This window comes from Mobula hypostoma, chromosome 6 (genome assembly GCF_963921235.1).
Source record: "Mobula hypostoma chromosome 6, sMobHyp1.1, whole genome shotgun sequence".
Lineage (NCBI taxonomy): Eukaryota > Metazoa > Chordata > Chondrichthyes > Myliobatiformes > Myliobatidae > Mobula > Mobula hypostoma.
In genome coordinates, this window is record NC_086102.1 from 155,465 (window position 1) to 180,980 (window position 25,516).

The 25,516-nt window shown below is 44.6% G+C and overlaps 1 protein-coding gene across 1 annotated transcript in view; it reads left to right on the plus strand.

Moving 5' to 3' along the window:
- Positions 1–25,516, plus strand: part of pde9aa (phosphodiesterase 9aa) — a 214,045-nt gene that overhangs the window by 88,010 nt on the left and 100,519 nt on the right. Inside the window, exons 7-8 of the mRNA XM_063050162.1 lie at positions 1,735–1,812; positions 13,682–13,694. Of these exons, the coding sequence (XP_062906232.1) occupies positions 1,735–1,812; positions 13,682–13,694 (91 nt within the window). The remainder of the gene's footprint in view (positions 1–1,734; positions 1,813–13,681; positions 13,695–25,516) is intronic.

The window sequence follows — 25,516 nt, forward strand, 5'->3', positions numbered from 1 at the left end:
AGTGTACGGGGGTTTCGATTTTTATGTTACTGCGGAGGCTAATTAAAATGGCGTCTTTGTTATGTTAATCTGGGGAATGCAGCTTTGTGGTCTTAAATGCTGAGAAAGTTTGCGCTAGCAGCTTGTTGTGGTTTAGAGGGTGATAAGAAATACGTTATTAACCAATTGGGATAGTTGTTATGGTTTTGGTGTATTTGAAGATACTGTTTGTGAGGGGGTTTTGGGGTAGAGGGCGGGAGAGCGAGACAGAGGATGGACGAGGTGCTGTGAGTCCGCTAACGGGGTCGGACCCCGAGCGGGACGTTCGGCAAGGAGACGGAGACGGATTCGGATTCGTGTGGAGCGTCTGGTCGACCACCTTTATTGGTCCCAGGCAGCCGGTCGAGGTGGTCCAAGGGGGTCGCAGGGTGAGGAAGAAGGTCCTTGAGCTCCAACGGGTTTTGTGCACGAAGGGATTGAACTTTGATAAGTGTGGCGCCTTTTATTTTCCTTTTATATTTTATTCTCTTTTAATTATATAGTTCCAGTAATATCTATAGACTGTATATCATTTAATTGCATCTGGTGTATTGTCTGTTATTTGGGCGGGGTGGGGTACATCACACAGCATCCACACAAACTAATTACCCAGTTTGGCGGGGCTGAGGCTGTTTCCCTAGACGACAGCGAGCCGAGCGACCCTGAGGGTGGCCAGGGGGGCTACACAAGCATTTCAGAAGTTTCACCAGATGTTCCTCCATGCTCTCACATCCGTCTCCATCAAATCAGGATTGTGCATGGCACCCTAATTCACAGATAACAGATATCACCACCAGAGTGGCCACTGCGAGCTGCATCGCGCCGCCATCTTCTCCCCTCCTCTATTATACAGTTTAATACTTGGCCTAGGAATTGGTGTAGGAGGGAAGGCATAAGATTTTTGGATCACTGTGCTCTCTTCCAGAAAAGATGGCATAGAAACACAGAAACATAGAAAACATACAGCACAATACAGACCCTTCGGCCCACAAAGCTGCGTCGAACATGTCCCTACTTTAGAACTACCTAGGTTTTACCCATAGCCCTCTATTTTTCTAAGGTCCATGTAGCCATCCAGGAGTCTCTTAAAAGACCCTATCATTTCTGCATCCACTGCCACCGGCAGCCCATTCCACGCACTCACCACTCTCTGCGTACAAAACTTACCCCTGACATCTCCTCTGTACCGACTCCCCAGCACCTTAAAACTGTGCCCTCTCATGTTAGCCATTTCAACCCTGGGAAAAAGCCTCTGACTATCCACACGATCAATGCCTCTCATTATGTTGAACATCTCTATCAAGTCACCTTTCAACCTCTGTCGCTCCAAGGAGAAAAGGCTGATTTCACTCTACCTATTCTCATAAGGCATGCCCCCCAGTCCAGGCAACATCCTTGTAAATCCCCTCTGCACCCTTTCTATGTTTTCCTGTACAGAAAGATAGGACCTGTACGGAAGGGACAGTTCGCACCTGAACTGGAGGGGACTAATTTATTAGCAGGAAGGCTTGTTAATGCTGCATGGTGGGATTTAACTAGATTTGCAGGGGGGTGGGAACCAGAGTGCGCGGACAGTTGATGGCGAGGTTGTGGAGGCAGATTATCAGTGAGACCTCAGACAAAGTTAGGAATCAAAATAGTGGGGAAGTGTGAATGGGAGAGCTCGCAGGACCTGTGTTACCGTGGGTTTTCATTCAACTTTCTGTTTTGTGGCAGTGGAAGGGCTGAAGGTCGTTGAAATCGAGAAATGTCGAAATGACATTCGAAAACTACGCGATGAAATAGCAAGAAGAAGTGACGGGTAAGAGTTCTCCACATGCACTGTTGGAAATGTGTTTGACAGACAAGCTGATGTGTTACGTGACATGGGTACAGGACAGGGTTTAGAAGCTGAGGTGAGGTACAGGTTTGAGACGAGACTGGTTTGGGTCTTAGTTACGGTTGGGGTTATGAGTCTCGGCATCATGGCCTGGGATTGCAGGCTGAGGCTGTGCACTTCCATTTGTGCTGACACCAGAGACTGGAACTGAGCACTGATGGAGTCGAATGCTGGTGTTTGTAGATGGGGGGCTGAGGAAAAGGCCAGGGACTATAATAGATCCTGTAGTCTGAGGTCGGCCCTAAGACTTAAGCTGCAGCTCAGAGGGGAGCACTTTATGGTCTGGACTGCAGCTGTCAATGACATCTGGGATTGAATTCTCGGGTACTTGTCCTGGACGTGCCATCTGGGATGAAGGGGATAGATAAGAGGCAGGAAAGTTGTTTCTACTGGTAGGAGAGACTAGAATGAGGGGACATGGCTTCAAGGTTCAGGGGAGTAGATTTAGGATAAAGATGAGGAGAAACTTCTTTTCCCAGAGAGTGATGAATCTGCGGAATTCTTTGCCCGATGAAGAGTGGAGGCTACCTCAGTAAATATAGTTAAGATAAGTTTGGATATATTTTTACATTGTCGGGGAATTAAGGGTTATGCAGAAAAAGCAGGTAGGTGGAGATGAGTCCATGGCCAGATCAGCCATGATCTTATTGAATGGCAGAGCAGGCTCGATGGGCCAGATGGCCGACTCCTGCTCCTATTTCTTATGTTCTTATGTTGATTTAGATCCAGGCTCTGACATAAAGATTAACATCTGCATACAGAATCATTCAGCATAAAAACAGGCCCTTCAGCCCAATTCATTCATACTAATCAAGGTACCTTATTAGCTAATCCCATTGACTGTACTGGGCTCACATCTCTCAAAACCTTTCCTATCCCTATAACTGTCCAGGTCTCTTTTAAACATTGTAATTGTACCTGTCTCTCGGCCCAATTCATTCATACTAATCAAGGTACCTTATTAGCTAATCCCATTGACTGTACTGGGCTCACATCTCTCAAAACCTTTCCTATCCCTATAACTGTCCAGGTCTCTTTTAAACATTGTAATTGTACCTGTCTCTCGGCCCAATTCATTCATACTAATCAAGGTACCTTATTAGCTAATCCCATTGACTGTACTGGGCTCACATCTCTCAAAACCTTTCCTATCCCTATAACTGTCCAGGTCTCTTTTAAACATTGTGATTGTACCTGTCTCTGCCACATTTTCCCACAGCTTGTTCCATGTACTTGCCCTTTAGGACCCCTTTAAACCTTTCTACTCTCACCTTAATACACACAAAATGCCAGAGGAAATCAACAGACCAGGCAGCATCTATGGAAAAGAGTAAACAGTCGACATTTTAGGCTGAGACCTTTCATGAATCCATAAGACCATAAGACATAGGAGCAGAATTGGGCCATTCAGCCCATTGAGTCTGCTCAGGCATTCCATCATGGCTGATCCCAGATCCCACTCAACCCCATACACCTGCCTTCTTGCCATATTCTTTGATGTCCTGACCGATCAGGAAACAATCAACTTCCGCTTTAACTATACCCACAAACTTGGCCTCCACCGCAGTCTGTGGCAGAGCATTCCACAGATTCACTGCTCTCTGGCTAAAATAATTCCGCCTTAACTAAATGGTCGCCCCCTCAATTTTGATGAATCCTGATAATGTCTTGGCCTGAAACGTCAACTGTTTACTCTTTTCCATAGATGCAGCCTGGACTATGGAGTTCCTCCAGCATTTTGTGTGTGTTGCTTCAGATTAACAGTATCTGCTGATTTTCTCACGTTTGTGACACTCTCACCTTAGACCTATACCTTTAGACTCACTTACTCTGAAAATGCCATGACCATCTCTAACCCAACCTTCTCTATGTCTCTCATGATTCTATGCCTATCATAACATGACCCCTCAACCTCCTTTGCTCCAAGGAAAACTGTCCCAGCCTGTCCAATCTGGTCCTCATATCTCAGTCCTCCAGTCCCAGTACCATCCTTGTAAAGCTTTTCTGTACTTGGCATTTTGTATTAGTTCCTGGCTTGGGAATTGACTGCAGACTGATGGTGAGGCTTGGAGTTATGGCCCAGGATTGCTTGATTTAGAGAATGAAGAGTCACTTCAGAAATGTATAGAATCATAAGACCATAAGATATGGGAGCAGAATTAGGCCATTAAGCCCTTCTCCACCATTCCATCAGGCTGATCCCTGATCCCACTAAACCCCATACACCTGCTTTCTCACCATATCATTTGATGTCCACACTGATCAGGAAACGATCAACTTCCACTTTAAATATACCCTCGTACTTGACCTCCACCGCAGTCTGTGACAGAGCACTCCACAGATTTTTATTCTCTGGCTAAAAAAATTCCTCCTTACCACTGTTCTAAAAGGTCGCCCCTCAATTTTGAGGCTGTGCCCTCTAGTTTCGGATACCACCACCATAAGAAGCATCCTCTCCACGTCCACCCTGTCTAATCCTTTCAACATTCAGTTGGTTTCAATGAGATCCCCCAGCATTCTTCGAAATTCCAGTGATACAGGCCCAAAATTCCAAATGCTCCTCATGTGTTAACTCCTTAATTCCTGGAATCATCCTCATGAACCTCCTCTGTCCTCTATCCAATGACAACACATCCTTTCTGAGATATGGGGCCCAAAACTGTTGACAATATTCCAGGTGCTGCCTGACTAGTGTATAATAAAGCCTCAACATTATCTCCTTGCTTTTATATTCTATTCCCCTTGAAATAAATGCCAACATTGCATTTGCCTTCTTTGCCACAGACTCAACCTGTAAATTAACCTTCTGGGAATCTTGCATGAGGACTACTAAGTCCCTCTGCACCTCTGATGTTTGAACCTTCTCCTCATCTAGATAATAGTCCACACTATTGTTCTTTTTTAAAGAACGCATTATCATACATTTCCGAACATCGTATTCCATCTGCCACTTTTTTGCCCATTCTTCCACTTTGTCTTCGTTCTGCTGCAATCACATTGCTTCCTCACCACTACCTACCCTTCCACCCATCTTTGTATCATCTGCAAACTTTGCCACAAAGCCATCAATTCCATTATCCAATTCATTGACAAACAATGTGAAAAGCAGTGGTCCCAATACTGACCCTGAGGAACACCACTAGTCACTGGCAGCCAACCAATATAGGCCCCTTTTATTCCCACTCACTGCCTCCTGCCTGCCAGCCATTCTGATGTTCATGCCAGCTACCTTCCTATAATGCCATAATATTTTATCTTATTATTCAGCCTCATGTGTGGCAACTTTCAAATGCCTTCTGAAAATCTAAGTTAATGACATCCACTGACATCCACTGCCTCTCCTTTGTCTACACTGCTTGTTACTTCCTCAAAGAACTCTAACAGATTTGTCAGGCAAGAATTCCCTTTACAGAAACCATGCTGACTTTGACTTATTTTATCATTAGTCTCCAAGTACCTCAAAACTTCATCCTTAATAATAGACTCCAATACTTTCTCAACCACTAAGGTGAGGCTAATAGGCCCATAATTTCCTTTCTTTTGTCTTCCTCCCTTCTTAAAGAGTGAAGTATCATTTGCAATCTTCCAATCCTCCAGGACCATGCCAGAATCAAGTGGTTCTTGAAAGAACATGACCAATGCATCCATATCTTGTCATAACGGGGGGGGGGGGGGCGCTGGGAGCAGACCTAAATGCAAGACACAGACACTGAAGTACTAGGGACAGGACTAGGATGCGGGACCTGGGCTAGGACATGGACAAGAAACAGGGAAACCGCACAAGGAACCATGAACTAGGAGCCTGGGCTTGGACTCCGAGCCAGAGACTATACAAGGACCCAGAACCTGGGTCTTGCCTCGGGATCGGACCCCAGAACTAGGCAAGGGCATGACGTGGCTGGGGTCTTGAGGTTTGGAGACAGGCTGGGGTCTCGAGGCTTGAGCTTGGAGACAGGCTGGGGTCTCGAGGCTTGAGCTTGGAGACAGGATGGGGTCTTGGGTCTTGAGAATGCGGAGGCTGATAACTTGGAGGCTGGAGCTCGGAGACAGACTGAGAATTGTATATCAACATAGAGCCAGGACTTATCCTTCGAAAAGCTGGGACTCATCTTTAACATGACACTAACATGAGACTGGACAGTACATAGACATAGAGCCGGGTCTTATCCTTAGACAAGCCGGGACTCAACTTTATCTCCACACCAAGGTGGAATAGGTCCATCCATCGGGTAACGGCAGAACAGCCGGACTTACCCAACAGAGGCAAAGACAAGACAAAACAGATCCCCCTGCAGGTCAACGGCAGAACAGCCTGACTTACCCCACGGAGGCAAGAACAAGACAAGACAGATCCCCCACAGGGCAATGGCAGAACGGCCTGATTTACCCCATGGAGGCAAGGACAAGAAGGGACAGATCCAACCATAGGGTAACGGCAGAATGGCCTGACTTACCCCATGGAGGCAAGGACAAGACAAGACAGATTCCCCCCACAGGGCAACAGCAAAACGGCCTGACTTACCCCACGGAGGTGAGGACAAGAAGAGACAAACACCGAAGAACGACAGACAGTTCCATCTCTGCTCTGGGGAAGCTCCGAGTCGCAGTTACAGCCAGCAACCTCAGCCGACTACGGAAACAGCTGGATCCCTACCTAGTTTGGAGTGGTTGACAGCCACTCAGCTGGCCCGGGAAACAGCCAAATCCATACCACAAAGACAGCTCCGACTACTGACAGCAAGGCTCCATGAGGCTATGGTTCACCAACGCAGCCTAAAGATGGCAAGTGGCCACTCTAGCCTTCCACTGGCAGATTGCTCCCAGGGAATCTTGACAAGACAAACCAGCAGCTCACACACGACCCCAAGGTCAGTTATATTCCAAGCCCCAAGATGGGAATCAGGTGCTTATGATTAACCCAACCAAAACAAAGGACAGCTGGAAGACCCGGAGTCCTGAGTCCACGGACCGGATCGTGAACTGGAATGCGGACTTCACAGACCGGACCATGACATATCTCTTCAGCAACCTCTCTCAGGATTCCGGGATTTAGTCCATCTGGCCCAGGTGACTTATCCACCTTCAGACCTTTGAGTTTGCTTGGCACTATTTCCTTTGTAATGGCAATGGCACTCACCCCTGCTCCCTGACACTCACAGACCTCTGGCATACTGCTAGTATCCTCCACAGTGAAGTCAGTGGCAAAGTACCCATCAAATTCATCTGCCATTTCTTTCTCCCCCATTACAACCTTACGAGCATCATTTTCCATTGATCCAATTTCAACTCTGACCTCCGTTTTACTCTTTATATAACTGAAAAAAAAATTTGGTATTCTGCCTTATATTACCAGCTAGTTTGTCCTCATAGAAACATAGAAACATAGGAAACCTACAGCACAATACAGACCCTTCAGCCCACAAAGCTGTGCCGACCATGTCCTTACCTTAGAAATTACCCAGGGTTACCCATAGCACTCTATTTTTCTGAGCACCATGTACCCGTCCAGGAGTCTCTTAAAAGACCCTATCATATCTGCCTTCACCACTGTCACCGGCAGCCCATTCCACGCACTCACCACTCTCTGCGTAAAAAAACTTACCCCAACATTTCCTCCATACCTAAAAAACTTACCCCTGGCAGCTCCTCTGTGCCTCATATTTTATCTTTTCCCTTCTTATAGCTTATTATTTGCCTTTTGTTGGATTTTATAACCATATAACAATTACAGCACGGAAACAGGCCATCTCGGCCCTTCTAGTCCGTGCCAAACTCTTACTCTCACCTAGTCCCACCGACCTGCACTCAGCCCATAACCCTCCATTCCTTTCCTGTCCATATAGCTATCCAATTAACTTTAAATTTCAACATCGAGCCTGCCTCAACCACTTCTGCTGGAAGCTCGTTCCACACAGCTACCACTCTCTGAGTAAAGAAGTTCCCCCTCATGTTACCCCTAAACTTTTGCCCTTTAACTTTCAACTCATGTCCTCTTGTTTGAATCTCCCCCACTCTTAATGGAAAAACTCTTTCTATCCCTCTCATAATTTTAAATACCTCTATCAAGTTGCCCCTCAACCTTCTACGCTCCAAAGAATAAAGACACAACTTGTTCAACCTTTCTCTGTAACTTAGGAGATGAGGCCCAGGGAGCATTCGAGTAAATCTTCTCCGTACTCTCTCTATTTTGTTGACATCTTTCCTATAATTTGGTGACCAGAACTGTACACAATACTCCAAATTTGGCCTTACCAATACTTTGTACAATTTCAACATTACATCCCAACTCCTATACTCAATGCTCTGATTTATAAAGGCCAGCACACCAAAAGCTTTCTTCACCACCCTACCCAAATGAGATTCCACCTTCAGGGAACTATGCACCATTATTCCTAGATCCCTCTGTTTTACTGCATTCTTCAATGCCCTACCATTTACCATGTATGCCCTATTTTGATTAGTCCTACCAAAATGCAGCACCTCATATTTATCAGCATTAAACTCCATCTGCCATCTTTCAGCCCACTCTTCTAACTGGCCTAAATCTCTCTGCAATCTTTGAAAACCTACTTCATTATCCACAACTCCGCCTATCTTAGTATCATCTGCATACTTACTAATCCAATTTGCCACCCCATCATCCAGATCATTAATATATATGACAAACAACATTGGACCCAGTACAGATCCCTGAGGCCCACCACTGGTCACCGGCCTCCAATCTGACAAACAGTTATCGACCACTACTCTCTGGTGTCTCCCATCCAGCCACTGCTGAATCCATTTTACTACTTCAATATTAACACCTAATGATTGAACCTTCCCCTAACTAACCTTCCATGTGGAACCTTGTCAAAGGCCTTAGTGAAGTCCATATAGACAACATCCACTGCTTTACTCTCGTCAATTTTCCTAGTAAGCTCTTCAAAAAATTCAATAAGATTTGTCAAACATGACCTTCCATGCACAAATCCATGTTGACTGTTCCTAATCAGACCCTGTCTATCTAGATAATTATATATACCACCTCTAAGAATGCTTTCCATTAATTTACCCACCACTGACGTCAAACTTACAGGCCGATAATTGCTAGGTTTACTCTAAGAACCCTTTTTAAACAATGGAACAGCATGAGCAATACACCAATCCTCTGGCACCATCCCCGTTTCTAATGACATTTGAAATATTTCTGTTAGAGCCCCTGCTATTTCTACACCAACTTCCCTCAAGGTCCTAGGGAATATCCTGTCAGGACCCGGAGAGTTATCCACTTTTATATTCCTTACAAGCGCCAGTACTTCCTTTTCTTTAATCATTATAGTTCCCATAACATCTCTACTTGTTCCCCTTACCTTACACAATTCAATATCCTTCTCCTATAGTGAATACCAAAGAAAAGAAATTGTTAAGAATCTCCTCCATCTCTTTTGGTTCCGCACATAGCCTTCCACTCTGATTCTCTAAGGGACCAACTTTATCCCTCACTATCCTTTGACCATTAATATAACGGTAGAAACCCTTGAGATTTATTTTCACCTTACTTGCCAAAGCACCCTCATATCTTCTTTTAGCTTTTCTAATTTGTTTCTTAAGATTCTTTTTACATTCTTTATATTCCTCAAGCACCTCATTTACTCCTAGATGCCTATATAGACCGTCCTGACGAAGGGTCTCGGCCTGAAACGTCGACTGCACCTCTTCCTAGAGATGCTGCCTGGCCTGCTGCGTTCACCAGCAACTTTGATGTGTGTTGCCAAAATTTATTGTAGATCTCTCTCTTTTTCCCGAACCAAGTTTCCAATATCCCTTGAAAACCATGGCTCTCTCAAACTTCTAACCTTTCCTTTTAACATAACAGGAACATAAAGTTTTTGTTCCCTCAAAATTTCACCTTTAAATGACCTCCATTTCTCTATTACATCCTTCCCATAAAACAAATTGTCCCAATTCACTCCTCCTAAATCCTTTTGCCTCTCCTCAAAGTTAGCCTTTCTCCAATCAAAAATCTCAACCCTGGGTCCAGTCCTATCCTTCTCCATAATTATATTGAAACTAATGGCATTGTGATCACTGGACCCGAACTGCTCCCCAACACATATCTCCGTCACCTGACCTATCTCATTCCCTAACAGGAGATCCAACACTGCCCCTTCTCTAATTGGTACCTCTATGTATTGCTGCAAAAAACTATCTTGCACACATTTTACAAACTCCAAACCATCCAGTCCTTTTACAGAATGGGCTTCCCAGTCCATGTGTGGAAAATTAAAATCTCCCACAATCACAACCTTGTGCTTACTACAGATATCTGCTATCTCCTTACAAATTTGCTCCTCCAATTCTCGCTCCCCATTAGGTGGTCTATAATAGACCCCTATAAGCGTCACTACACCTTTCCCATTCCTCAATTCCACCCAAATAGCCTCCCTAGTCGAGTTCTCTAATCTATCTTGCCAAAGCACCACTGTAATATTTTCTCTGACAAGCAATGCAACACCTCCCCCTCTTGCCCCTCCAATTCTATCACATCTGAAGCAACAAAATCCAGGAATATTTAGTTGCCAATCACATCCCTCCTGCAACTATGTTTCACTAATAGCTACAATATCATATTTCCAGGTGTCAATCCATGCTCTAAGCTCATCCGCCTTTCTTACAATGCTCCTAGCATTAAAATAGATGCATTTAAGAAACTCTCCACCTCTTACTCTCTGTTTATCCCTAATGGTGCAAACAACTTTGTTATCTTTTTCTTCCTTGTCCCCTACATCTTTGGTCTGAGTGCTCCTGATCTCTGTCCCCTGCCTATCCCCCCTCACACACTGTCTAATAGCTTTCTCTATTTGTGAACTAGCCTCCTCTCTCCTAGTCTCCTCAATTTGATTCCCACCCCCCAACCATTCTAGTTTAAAGTCTCCCCAGTAGCCTTCGCAAATCTCCCCGCCAGGATATTGGTCCCCCTAGGATTCAAGTGCAACCCGTCCTTTTTGTACAGGTCACACTTGCGCCAAAAGAGGTCCCAAAGATCCAGAAACTTGAATCCCTGCCCCCTGCTCCAATCCCTCAGCCACGCATTTACCCTCCACTTCATTGCATTCCTACTCTCACTGTCGCGTGGCACAGGCAGTAATTCCGAGATTACTACCTTCGCAGTCCTTCTTCTCAACTCCCTATATTCTCCTTTCAGGACCTCTTCCCTTTTCTTACCCATGTCATTGGTACCTATATGTACCACGACCTCTGGCTCCTCACTCTCCCACTTCAAGATATCTTGGACACAATTAGAAACATCCCGGACCCTGGCACCAGGGAGTCAAACTACCATTCGGGTCTCTGGACTGCGTCCACAGAATCGCCTATCTGACCCCCTTACTATCGAGTCCCCTATTACAACTGCTCTCCTCTTCTTTCCCTACCCTTCTGAACCACAGGGCCGGACTCTGTGCCGGAGGCACGGCCACTGTTGCTTCCCCCGGGTAAGCTGTCCCCCCCAACAGTACTCAAACAGGAGTACCTATTGTCAAGGGGCACAGCCACCGGGGTTCTCTCTATTACCTGACTCTTCCCCTTCCCCCTCCTAACCGTGACCCACTTGTCTGCCTCCTGTGGCCCCGGTGTGACCACCTGCCTGTAACTCCTCTCTATCAACTCCTCACTCTCCCTGACCAGACGAAGGTCATCGAACTGCAGCTCCAGTTCCCTAACACGATCCCTTAGGAGCTGCAGCTTGGCGCACCTGGTGCAGATGTGGATGTCCCGGAAGCTAGGAGACTCCAGGACCTCCCACATCCGACACCGAGAACAGCAAGCTGCCCTCACACTCATACTTCTCCCTTTCCTCAAAGAACAGGAAAAATTGAAAACCAAACCTACTTTGCTTCGCCCGTTTCTGCCTAAACCCATTGAGCCAAAGCCTTTAAGGCTTCACTCTGCTCTCTGCTCACTCTGCTGCCCGCTGTATAAGGCTGTGTTCCTTTTAAATCTTCCGCGCTTCACTACCCAACGTCACACGCCTGCGCAGTCCCGCCTCTCTTAACTCCAATGATAAGAAGAAAAAATCAAAATGGCTCCCGCAACACTCCCGCTCCGATTCTCAGACTTCCTTCTCCGAATTAAACCTGAATCAGGATTTCTGACCTTTTAAATCTTCCACGCCTCACTGCCCGAAGTCACACGCCTGCGCAGTCCCACCTCTCTTAACTCCAGTAATAAGAAGAAAAAAATCAAAATAACTCCCGCTCAGATTCTCAGACTTCCTTCTCCAAATTCCTTATTAACCATAGAACCATAGAAACTACAGCACAGAAACAGGCCTTTTGGCCCTTCTTGGCTGTGCCGAACCATTTTCTGCCTAGTCCCACTGACTTGCACACAGACCATATCCCTCCATACACCTCTCATCCATGTATCTGTCCAATTTATTCTTAAATGTTAAAAAAGAACCCGCATTTACCACCTCGTCTGGCAGCTCATTCCATACTCCCACCACTCTCTGTGTGAAGAAGCCCCCCCTAATATTCCCTTTAAACTTTTCCCCCCTCACCCTTAAACTATGTCCTCTGGTTTTTTTCTCCCCTTGCCTCAGTGGAAAAAGCCTGCTTGCATTCACTCTATCTATACCCATCATAATTTTTCTGCCATCTGCCATTTTTCAGCCCATTTTTCCAGCTGGTCCAAGTCCCTCTGCAGGCTCTGATCTACCAAATCTCCCCTCATTCTTCTACGCTCCAGGGAATAAAGTCCTAACCTATTCAGCCTTTCTCTGTAACTGAGTTTCTCAAGTCCCAGCAACATCCTTGTAAACCTTCTCTGCACTCTTTCAACCTTATTTATATCCTTCCTGTAATTTGGTGACCAAAACTGAACACAATACTCCAGATGCGGCCTCACCAATGCCTTATACAACCTCATCATAACATTCCAGCTCTTATACTCAATACTTTGATTAATAAAGGCTAATATACCAAAAGCTCTCTTTACAACCCTATCTACCTGTGACGCCACTTTTAGGGAATTTTGTATCTGTATTCCCAGATCCCTCTGTTCCACTGCACTCCTCAGTGCCTTACCATTAACCCTGTATGTTCTACCTTGGTTTGTCCTTCCAACGTGACGAAGGGTCTCGGCCTGAAACGTCGACTGCGCCTCTTCCTATAGATGCTGCCTGGCCTGCTGCGTTCACCAGCAACTTTGATGTGTGTTGCTTGAATTTCCAGCATCTGCAGAATTCCTGTTGTTTACAATACCTCACACTTGTCTGTATTAAACTCCATCTGCCATTTTTCAGCCCATTTTTCCAGCTGGTCCAAGTCCCTCTGCAGGCTCTGAAAACCTTCCTCACTGTCTACTACACCTCCAATCTTTGTATCATCAGCAAATTTGCTGATCCAATTTACCACATTATCATCCAGATCATTGATATAGATGACAAATAACAATGGACCCAGCACTGATCCCTGTGGCACACCACTAGTCACAGGCCTCCACTCGGAGAAGCAATTCTCTACTACCACTCTTTGTCTTCTTCCATTGAGCCAATGTCTAATCCAATTTACCACCTCTCCATGTATACCTAGCGACTGAATTTTCCTAACTAACCTCCCATGCGGGACCTTGTCAAAGGCCTTACTGAAGTCCATGTAGGCAATATCCACTGCCTTCCCTTCATCCACTTTCCTGGTAACCTCCTCGAAAAACTCCAATAGATTGGTCAAACATGACCTACCACGCACAAAGCCATGTTGACTCTCCCTAATAAGTTCCTGTCTATCCAAATGCTTGTAGATTCTGTCTCTTAGTACTCCCTCCAATAACTTACCTACTACCGATGTTAAACTTACTGGCCTATAATTTCCCGGATTACTTTTCGATCCTTTTTTAAACAACGGAACAACATGAGCCACTCTCCAATATTCCTTTAAAAGTTGTCTTATCATCTAACTTCATGCTTACTTTTGCTACCTTATATGCCCTTACCTTGACTTTTATGCAATCCTCAACTTCCCTTGTCAGCCACAGTTGCCTACTCATGCCACTTGAGAACAACTTCTTCTGTGGGACATATTTTTTCTGCGTCTTGTGAACTATTCCTTGAACCTTTAGCCATCTCTGCTATCGTCCCCGCCGGTACCCTTCTCCAAAGCACCTGGGCAAACTTCTCTCTCATGCCTCTGTATATCCCTCTATACCATTGTGATACTGATACATGTGACTTATGCTTCTCCCTCTGAAATTGCAGTATGAATTCAATTATAATATGATCACTGCCTCCTAAGGGTTCCTTTACATTAAGCTCCCTGATAAGATCTGGGTTGTTATTCAACACGCAATCTCGGACAGCCTTTCCCCAAGTAGGCACAAGCTGCTCTAAAAAGCCATCTTGCAGGCATTCAAAAAATTCCCTCTCTCCAACACCGGCCTGATTTTCCCAATCCCCTTCATATTAAAATCTCCCATTACAATTGTGCCATTAAACTTATTACATGCTCTTTCCAGCTCCCTTTTCAATCACAACCCCACATCTTGGCTACTATTTGGATGCTTATATATGATTCACATAATGGCCTTTTTTCACACTTGCAGTTTCTCAACTCCACCCACAAACGCTGAACATTCTCTGATCCTCTGTCACCTCTTTCTAAAGATGTAATTCTATCTCTTGCTGATAGATCCACACCACCACCTATGTCTTCCTGTCTGTCTTTTTGATACAACGTATATCCTTTGATGTACCCAACTATGGCCTTTTTTTGGCCATGGCTCAGTGATGCCCACAATGTCATACCAACCAATCTCTAATTGCACCACAAGTTCGTCCACCTTATTCCCAAAGCACCGTCAGTCCTGCATTCATTGCCCTTTTGAATTTTACTTCTGTTGCATAATTTAACTCTTTGCTCTATCTGCATTTCTACCAAATCATTGGCTTGTTCTTCCGTCATCTTCTTGTAAGCCCGTTAGCTCATCCTCTATCAAAATGGTTCCTATCCCTTGCTATACTACTTTAACCCACTCCCAACAGCTCTAGCAAACCAATCTCCTGCCTTCTCTCCGTATACCTTCATAGAATCACAGAATATAGAAATCTACAGCACATTACAGGCCCTTTGGCCCACAATGATGTGCCAACCATGTAACCAACTCTAGAAATTGCCTAGAATTTTCCTACCACATCACCCTCTATTTCTCCAAGCTCCATGTACCTATCTAAGAGTCTCTTAAAAGACTCTATTGTATCCGCCTTTACCAGCTTCACTGGCAGTGCATTCCATGCGTGCACTCTCTGTATGAAAAACTTACCTCTCACATCCTCCTTGTACCTACTTCCAAGCAGCTTAGAACTATACCACCTTTTGTTAACCATTTCAGCCCTGGGAAAAAACCTCTGGCTATCAACATGATCAATGCCTCTCATCATCTTATACACCTCTATCAGGTCACCTCTCATCCTCCGTTGCTCCAAGGGGAAAAAGCCAAGTTCACTCAAACTATTCTCATAAGGCATGCTCTCCAAACCAGGCAATATCCTTGTAAACCTCATCTGCACTCTCTCTCCAGTAGCCACTTCCTTCCTGTAGTGAGGTGACCAGAAATGAGCACAGTGCTCCAAGTGGGGTCTAACTAAGGTCTTGTATATCTGTAACATTACCTCATGGCTCGTGAACTCAATCCCACGGTTGATGAAGACTGTCACACCACACACCTTCTTAACAACACTGTCAACCTGCGCAGCAGCTTTGAATGTCCTATGGACATGGACTCCAAGATCTCTCTGATCCTCCACACTGCCAAGAGTCTTCCTATTAATATTATATTCTGTCATCAAATTTGACCTATCAAAATGAACCACTTCACACATATCTGGGTTGAACTCCATCTGCCGCTTCTCAGTCCAGTTCTGCATCCTATCAATGTCCCGCTGTAACCTCTGACAACCCTCCAGACTATCCACAGCAGTCCCATCTTTTGTACCATCAACAAACTTACTAACCCACCCCTCTACTTCCTCATCCAGGTCATTTATAAAAATCATAATGACGACGGGTCCCAGAAGAGATAGAACATAGAATAGTACAGCACAGTACAGGCCCTTCGGCCCACAATGTTGTGCCGACCCTCAAACTCTGCCTCCCATATAAGCCCCCAACTTAAATTCCTTCATATACCTGACCAGTAGTCTCTTAAACTTCACCGGTGTATCTGCCTCCACCACTGACTCAGGCAGTGTATTCCATGCACCAACCACTGGTCACTGTCCCCCATGCAGAATATCAACCATAATCCACAAAGCAAGTCCCCCTTGAATCCCATACCTCCTTACTTTCTGAATGAGCCTTGCATGGGGTACCTTATCAAATGTCTTGCTGAAATCCATATACACTACATCCACTGCTCTACCGTCATCATTGTGTTTTGTTACCAACTCAAAGCATTCAATTAGGCTCGTAAGGCACAACCTGCCCTTGACAAAGCCATGCTGACTATCCCTAATCAGATTATGTCTCTCCAAATGTACATAAATCCTGCCCTAAGGATCTTCTCTAACAACTTGCCCACCACTGAATTAAAACTCACTGGTCTATAATTTCTTGGGTTATCTCTACTCCCTTGTTTGATAAGGGAACAACATTTGCAACCTTCCAATCCTCTGGTACTTCTCCCGTCCCTATTGATGATACAAAGATCATCGCAAGAGGCTCACCAATCTCCTCTCTCACTTCCCACAGTTGCCTGAGGTATGTCTCGTCTGGCCCTGGCTTTTCAGAACAGCTTGTTGTTGAGCCCACTAGGGGATCGGTTGTGTTGTGCAATGATCCGAAGACGATAAGAGAGCTTAAGGTTAAGAAACCCTTCGGGAGCACTGATTACAATATGATCGAGTTCACATTGAAATTTGGAGGGAAAAAATAAAATCCAATATGTCAGTATTTCAGTGGAATAAAGGAAATTACAATGGCATGAGAGGGAAATGGCTAAAGTTGACTGAAAAGGGACACTAGCAGGAAGGACAGCAGAGCAGCAATGGTTGGAGTTTCTGCGAAAAATGAGGGAAGTGCAAGACAGATATATTCCAAATAAGAAGAAATTTTCGAATGGAAGAAAGACTCTATTGTAGCTGACAAGCGAAATCAGAGCCAAAGTAAAAGCAAAGGAGAGGGTATACAAGGAAGCCAGAGCTAGTGGGAAGATAGAGGATTGGGGAGCTTTGAAAAACTTGCAGAAGGAAACTAAGAAGGTCATTCGGAAGGAAAAGGTGAATTACAAAAGGAAGCTGATGATTAATATCAAAGAAGATTAATATCAAAAGAAGCTTTTTAAGTATTTAAAGGATAAAAGAGAGTTGAGGTTAGATATCTGACCAATAGAAAATGACGCTGGAGATATTGTAATGAGAGATGCAGAGATTGCCGATGAACTGAATGCGTATTTTGCATCAGTCTTCGCAGTTGAAGATATTTGCAGCATACTGGACATTTAAGAGTGTCAGGGAAGTGAAGTATGTGCAGTGAAAATTAAGACTGAGAAGGTGCTCAGGAAGCTTAATGGTCTGAGGGTGGATAAATCTCTTGGACCTGATGGAACGCACCCTCGGATTCTGTAGGAAGCAGCTGGAGAGATTGTGAAGGGATTAACAATGATCTTTCAAGAATCAATAGATTCTGGCATTGTACCAGATGACTGGAAAATTGCAAATGTTACTCTGCTATTTAAGAAGGGTGGGAGGCAGCAGAAAGGAAACTATAGACCTGTTAGCCTGACATCAGTGGTTGGGAAGTTGTTGGAATCGATTGTTAGGGATGAGATTACAGAATACCTGGAGGCATATGACAAGATAGGCAAAAGCCAGCATGGTTTCCTGAAAGGAAAATCCTACCTGACTAACCTACTGCAATTTTGTGAGGAAATTACAAGCAGGGTAGACAAAGGAGATGCAGTAGATGTGGCGTACTTGGATTTTCAGAAGGCCTTTGATAAGGTGCCGCACATGAGGTTGCTTAGCAAGATAAGAGCCCATGGATTTACAGGGAAGTTATTAGCATGGGTGGAGCATTGGCTGATCAGCAGAAAACAGAGAGTGGGAATAAAGGGATCCTATCCTGGCTGACTGCCGGGTACCAGTGGAGATCCACAGGGGTCGGTGTTGGGACCGCTGCTTTTTACGATGTATGTCAATGATTTAGACTATGGTATGAATAGATTTGTGGCTAAATTTGCCAATGATACAAAGATAGGTGGAGGAAACGAGTCGGGGGAGGAGATTGCTGAGCCTCTGGCTGGGATCTTTCCTTTCTTTTCAAATCTTTTTATTATTATATTATACAAAAAAATAACATGAGTACATTGAAGTAACAATACTTACAATGTCCCAAAAAAGACATTAACTTAAAGATTGAAAAAAAATTTTGGAATAACAAAAAAAACCTACTAAGCAGAAAAGTGAAAAAAAAAGAACACATTAGGTGTACAACCCCGGAGTCATGCGTCATACAAAAAGCTTCTAAAAATAAATATCAAACCGCCAGCAAGAAAAGAAAATGTATCAGAAAATTTACAATTAGATCGTGAAAAAAATTATATCAATTAGCTCAAATGATAATAACGAGCAAATGAGCCCTATCTTTTCTCAAAATCAAATAAAGGTTCAAAGATTTGACTTCTAATTTTCTCCAAACTAAGACATAGCATCACTTGAGAGAACCATTGTGACAAAGTGGGAGCTGATGTATCCTTCCACTTCAACAAAATGGCCCTCCGAGCTATCAATGTAACAAATGCAATAACATGTTGGCCAGACACAGAAATACCATGAATATTTTAAGGAATTATTCCAAAAAGCACAGTTAATTTATTAGGTTGTAGATTAATTTTAAGTGCTTTAGAAATTGTTGAGAAAACTGACTTCCAGAACTGTTCCAATATAGAACAAGACCAAAACATATGTGTCAGTGTAGCTATAGAAACATAGAAACATAGAAAATAGTTGCAGGAGTATGCCATTCAGCCTTTCAAGCCTGCACCGCCATTCGGTATGATCATGGCTGATCATCCAACTCAGCCTTCCCTGTACCAGCCTTCCCTCCATACCCCCTGATCCCTCTAGCCACAAGGGCCTATATAACTCCCTCTTAAATATAGCCAATGAATTGGCCTCAATTGTTTCCTGTGGGAGAGAATTCCACAGATTCACCACTCTCTGTGTGAAGAAGTTTTTCCTAATCTCGGTCCTAAAAGGCTTCCCTTTTATCCTCAAACTGTGACCCCTTGTTCTGGACTTCCCCAACATTGAAACAATCTTCCTGCATCTAGCCTGTCCAATCCCTTTAGGATTTTACACGTTTCAATAAGAACCCCCCTCAATCTTCTAAATTCCAATGAGTATAAGCCTAGTCGATCCAGTCTTTCATCATATGAAAGTCCTGCCATCCTAGGAATCAATCTGGTGAACCTTCTTTGTACTCCCTCTATGGCAAGGATGTCTTTCCTCAGATTAGGGGACCAAAACTACACACAATACTCCAGGTGTGGTCTCACCAAGGCCCTGTACAACTGCAGTAGTACCTCCCTGCTCCTGTACCCAAATCCTCTTGCTATAAATGCCAGCATACCATTCGCCTTTTTCAACACCTGCTGTACCTGCATACCCACTTTCAATGACTGGTGTATAATGACACCCAGGTCTCGTTGCACCTCCCCTTTTCTTAATCGGCCACCATTCAGATAATAATCTGTTTTCCTGTTTTTGCCACCAAAGTGGATAACCTCACATTTATCCACATTAAATTGCATTTGCCCACTCACCTAACCTATCCAAGTCACCCTGCATCCTCTTAGCATCCTCCTCACAGCTAACACCGCCGCCCCACTTCGTGTCATCCGCAAACTTGGAGATGCTGCATTTAATTTCCTCATCTAAGTCATTAACATATATTGTAAACAACTGGGGTCTCAGCACTGAGCCTTGCGGTACCCCACTAGTCACTATCTCAGTTTTACATCTATCACAAGGACTATCAACATTAGAAAAGATTTTAGACAATCTCTCTTTCAGAAATTATCTTTATGTCCTCGTTGTCCACAGGAATGGTACCGGAGGATTGGAGGGAGATGAATGTTGTCCCCTTGCTCAAAAAAGGTAGTAGGGATAGTCCGTTTAATTATAGACCAGTGAGCCTTACGTCTGTGGTGGGAAAGCTGTTGGAAAAGATTCTTAGAGATAGGATCTATGGGCATTTAGAGAATCATGGTCTGATCAAGGACAGTCAGCATGACTTTGTGAAGGGCAGATCATGTCTAACAAGCCTGATAGAGTTCTTTGAGGAGGTGACCAGGCATATAAATGAGGGTAGTGTAGTGGATGTGATCTACATGGATTTTAGTAAGGCATTTAGATAGAACATAGAACATAGAATAGTACAGCACAGTACAGTCCCTTCGGCCCACAATGTTGTGCCGACCCTCAAACCCTGCCTCCCATTTAAGCCACCACCTTAGATTCCTCCATATACCTGTCTAGTAGTCTCTTAAACTTCACTAGTGTATCTGCCTCCACCACTGACTCAGGCAGTGCATTCCACGCACCAACCACTCTGAGTAAAAAACCTTCCTCTAATATCCCCCTTGAACTTCCCACCCCTTACTTTAAAGCCATGTCCTCTTGTATTCAGCAGTGGTGCCCTGGGGAAGAGGCGCTGGCTACCCACTCTATCTATTCCTCTTATTATCTTGTACACCTCTATCATGTCTCCTCTCATCCTCCTTCTCTCCAAAGAGTAAAGCCCTAGCTCCCTTAATCTCTGATCATAATGCATACTTTCTAAACCAAGCAACATCCTGGTAAATCTCTTCTGTACCCTTTCCAATGCCTCCACATCCTTCCTATAGTGAGGTGACCAGAACTGGACAGAATACTCCAAGTGTGATCTAACCAGAGTTTTATAGAGCTGCATCATTACATCGCGACTCTTAAACTCTATCCCTCGACTTATGAAAGCTAACACCCCATAAGCTTTCTTAACTACCCTATCCACCTGTGAGGCAACTTTCAGGGATCTGTGGGCATGTACCCCGAGATCCCTCTGCTCCTCCACACTACCAAGTATCCTGCCATTTACTTTGTACTCTGCCTTGGAGTTTGTCCTTCCAAAGTGTACCACCTCACACTTCTCTGGGTTGAACTCCATCTGCCACTTCTCAGCCCAATTCTGCATCCTATCAATGTCTCTCTACAATCTTTTACAATGCTCTACACTATCTACAAGACCACCAACCTTTGTGTCGTCTGCAAACTTGCCAACCCACCCTTCTACCCCGACATCCAGGTCATTAATAAAAAATCACGAAAAGTAGAGGTCCCAGAACAGATCCTTGTGGGACACCACTAGTCACAATCCTCCAATCTGAATGTACTCCCTCCACCACCACCCTCTGCCTTCTGCAGGCAAGCCAATTCTGAATCCACCTGGCCAAACTTCCCTGGATCCCATGCCTTCTAACTTTCTGAATAAGCCTACCACGTGGAACCTTGTCAAATGCCTTACTAAAATCCACATAGATAGCATCCACTGCACTACCCTCATCTATATGCCTGGTCACCTCCTCAAAGAACTCTATCAGGCTTGTTAGACACGATCTGCCCTTCGCAAAGCCATGCTGACTGTCCCTGATCAGACCATGATTCTCTAAATGCCTATAGATCCTATCTCTAAGAATCTTTTCCAACAGCTTTCCCAACACAGACGTAAGGCTCATTGGTCTATAATTACCTGGACTATCCCTACTACCTTTTTTGAACAAGGGAACAACATTCGCCTCCCTCCAATCCTCCGGTACCATTCCCGTGGACAATGAGGACATAAAGATCCTAGCCAGAGGCTCAGCAATCTCTTCTCTCGCCTCGTGGAGCAGCCTGGGGAATATTCCGTCAGGCCCCGTGGACTTATCTCTCCTAATGTATTTTAACAACTCCAACACCTCCTCTCCCTTAATATCAGCATGCTCCAGAACATCAACCTCACTCATATTGTCCTCACCATCATCAAGTTCCCTCTCATTGGTGAATACCGAAGAGAAGTATTCATTGAGGACCTCGCTCACTTCCACTGCCTCCACCTTTATCTCTAATCTGTACTACCTTCACTCCTGTCATCCTTTTTTTCTTCACATAATTGAAGAATGCCTTGGGGTTTTCCTTTACCCTACTCGCCAAGGCCTTCTCATGCCCCCTTCTTGCTCTTCTCAGCCCCTTCTTAAGCTCCTTTCTTGCTTCCCTATATTCCTCAATAGACCCATCTGATCCTTGCTTCCTAAACCTCATGTATGCTGCCTTCTTCCTCCTGACTAGATTTTCCACCTCACTTGTCACCTATGGTTCCTTCACCCTACCATTCTTTATCTTCCTCACCGGGACAAATTTTATCCCAAGAGATCTCTAAACATCGACCACATGTCCATAGTACATTTCCCTGCAAAAACATCATCCCAATTCACACCCGCAAGTTCTAGCCTTATAGCCTCATAATTTGCCTTTCCCCAATTAAAAATTTTCCTGTCCTCTTTGATTCTATCCTTTTCCATGATAATTATAAAGGCCAGGGAGCAGTGGTCACTGTCCCCCAGATGCTCACCCACTGAGAGATCTGTGACCTGACCCGGTTCATTACCTAGTAGTAGATCTAGTATGGCATTCCCCCTGGTCGGCCTGTCCACATACTGTGACAGGAATCCATCCTGGACACTCTTAACAAATTCTGCCCCATCTAAACCCTTGGAACTAATCAGGTGCCAATCAATATTAGGGAAGTTAAAGTCACCCATGATAACAACCCTGTTATTTTTGCACCTTTCCAAAATCTGCCTCTCAATCTGCTCCTCTGTATCTCTGCTGCTACCAGGGGGCCTATAGAATACCCCCAGTAGAGTAACTGCTCCCTTCCTGTTCCTGACTTCCACCCATATTGACTCAAAAGAGGATCCTGCTACATTACCCACCCTTTCTGTAGCTGTAATACTATCCCTGACCAGTAATGCCAACCCTCCTCCCCTTTTTCCGCCCTCTCTATCCCTTTTAAAGCACTGAAATCCAGGAATATTGAGAATCCATTCCTGCCCTGGTGCCAGCCAAGTCTCTGTAATGGCCACTACATCATAATTCCATGTTCAAGGTTCCACACGGTAGGCTTATTCAGAAAGTCAGAAGACATGGGATCCAGGGAAGTTTGGCCAGGTGGATTCAGAATTGGCTTGCCTGCAGAAGGCAGAGGGTCATGGTGGAGGGAGTACATTCAGATTAGAGGGTTGTGACTAGTGGTGTCCCACAAGGATCTGTTCTGGGACCTCTAATTTTCGTGATTTTTATTAACTACCTGGATGTGGGGGTAGAAGGGTGGGTTGGCAAGTTTGCAGATGACCCAAAGGTTGGTGGTGTTGTAGATAGTGTAGAGGATTGTCGAAGATTGCAGGGAGACATTGGTAGGATGCAGAAGTGGGCTGAGAGTGGCAGATGGAGTTCAACCCGGAGAAGTGTGAGGTGGTACATTTTGGAAGGACAAACTCCAAGGCAGAGTACAAAGTAAATGGCAGGATACTTGGTAGTGTGGAGGAGCAGAGGGATCTCGGGGTACATATTCACAGATCCCTGAAAGTTGCCTCACAGGCAGATAGGGTAGTTAAGAAAGCTCATGGGGTGTTAGCTTTCATAAGTCGAGGGATAGAGTTTAAGAGTCGCGATGTAATGATGCAGCTCTATAAAACTCTGGTTAAGCCACACTTGGAGTACTGTGACCAGTTCTGGTCGCCTCACTATAGGAAGAATGTAGAAGCATTGGAAAGGGTACAGAGGAGATTTACCAGGATGCTGCCTGGTTTAGAGAGTATGGATTATGATCAGAGATTAAGGGAGCTAGGGTTTTACTCTTTGGAGAGAAGGAGGATGAGAGGAGACATGATAGAGGTGTACAAGATAATAAGAGGAATAGATAGAGTGGATAGCCAGTCTTCCCCAGGGCACCACTGCTCAATACAAGAGGATATGGCTTTAAAGTAAGGGGTGGGAAGTTCAAGGGGTATATTAGAGGAAGGTTTTTTACTCGGAGAGTGGTTGGTGCGTGGAATGCACTGCCTGAGTCAGTGGTGGAGGAAGATACACTGGTGAAGTTTAAGAGACTACTAGACAGGTATATGGAGGAATTTAAGGTGGGGGGGTTATATGGGAGGCAGGGTTTGAGGGTCGGCATGACATTGTGGGCCGAAGGGCCTGTAATGTGCTGTACTATTCTATGTTCTATGGTCTATGTTAAACAGGGAGCTTGCAGAGAGACTTAGATAGTTTAGGGGAATGGTCAAAGAAGTGGCAAATAAAATACAATGTTGGAAAGTGTATGGTCAGGTACTTTGGTGGAAGAAATAAATGGGCCGACTATTATTTAGATGGGGAGAGAATTCAAAATGCGGAGATGCAAAAGGACTTGGGAGTCCTTGTGCAGGGTACCCTAAAGGTTAACCTCCAGGTTGAGTCGGTTGTGAAGAAGGCAAGTGCAAAGTTGGCATTCATTTCCAGAGGTATAGAATATAAGAGCAGGACTGTGATGTTGAGGCTCTATAAGACACTCGTGAGACCACACTTGGAGTATTATGTGCAGTTTTGGGCTCCTTGTTTTAGAAAGGATATACTGACATTGCAGAGGGTTCAGAGAAGATTCGCAAGAATAATTCCAGGAATGAAAGGGTTACCATATGAGGACCATCTGGCAGCTCCTGGGCTGCATTCCCTGGAGTTCAGGAGAATGAGGGGGGAATCTCATAGAAACATTCCAAATGTTAAAAGGCCTGAACAGATTAGATATGGCAAAGTTACTTCCCATGGTAGGGGAGCCTAGGACAAGAGGGCATGACTTCAGGATTCAAGAACATCCATTTATAACAGAGATGCAGAGGCTGGTAAATCTGTAGAATTTGTTGCCACTTCATGAATGGAGGCCAATTCATTGGGTGTATTTAAGGCAGAGATAGATAGCTTCTGATTAGCCAGGGCATCAAAGGGTAGGAGAAGGCAAGGGAGTGAGGATGACTGGAAGAATTGGATCAGCCGATGATTGAATGGTGGATCAGACTCAATGGGAAAGTAGCCTACTTCTGCTCCTATATCTTATGGTCTTATGGACTTATCTGACTTAATACCTTTCAACAGCTCCAGCACATCCTCTTTCTTAATGTCTATGCACTCAAGCATTTCAGTCTGCTGTAAGTCATCCCTACAATTGCCAAAGTCCTTTTTACTGGTGAATACTGAAGCAAAGTATTCATTCGTACCTCTGCTACTTCCCCCAGCTCCATGCACGTTTCCTCTATTGCACCTGATTGGTCCTAATCTCACATGGCTCATCCTCTTGTTCTTCAGGTACTTATAGAATGCTTTAGGGTTTTCCTTAATCCTGCTCGCCAAGGCCTTCTCATGGCCCTTTCTAGCTCTCCTAATTCCATTCTTAAGCTCCTTCCTGGCAATCCTGTAATTTTCTAGCGCTCTAACAGTACCTAGTTTCTTGAAACTTTCATAACCTTTTCTTTTCTTCTTAACTGGATTTTCTACATTCTTTGTACACCATGGTTCTTTTACCCAACCAA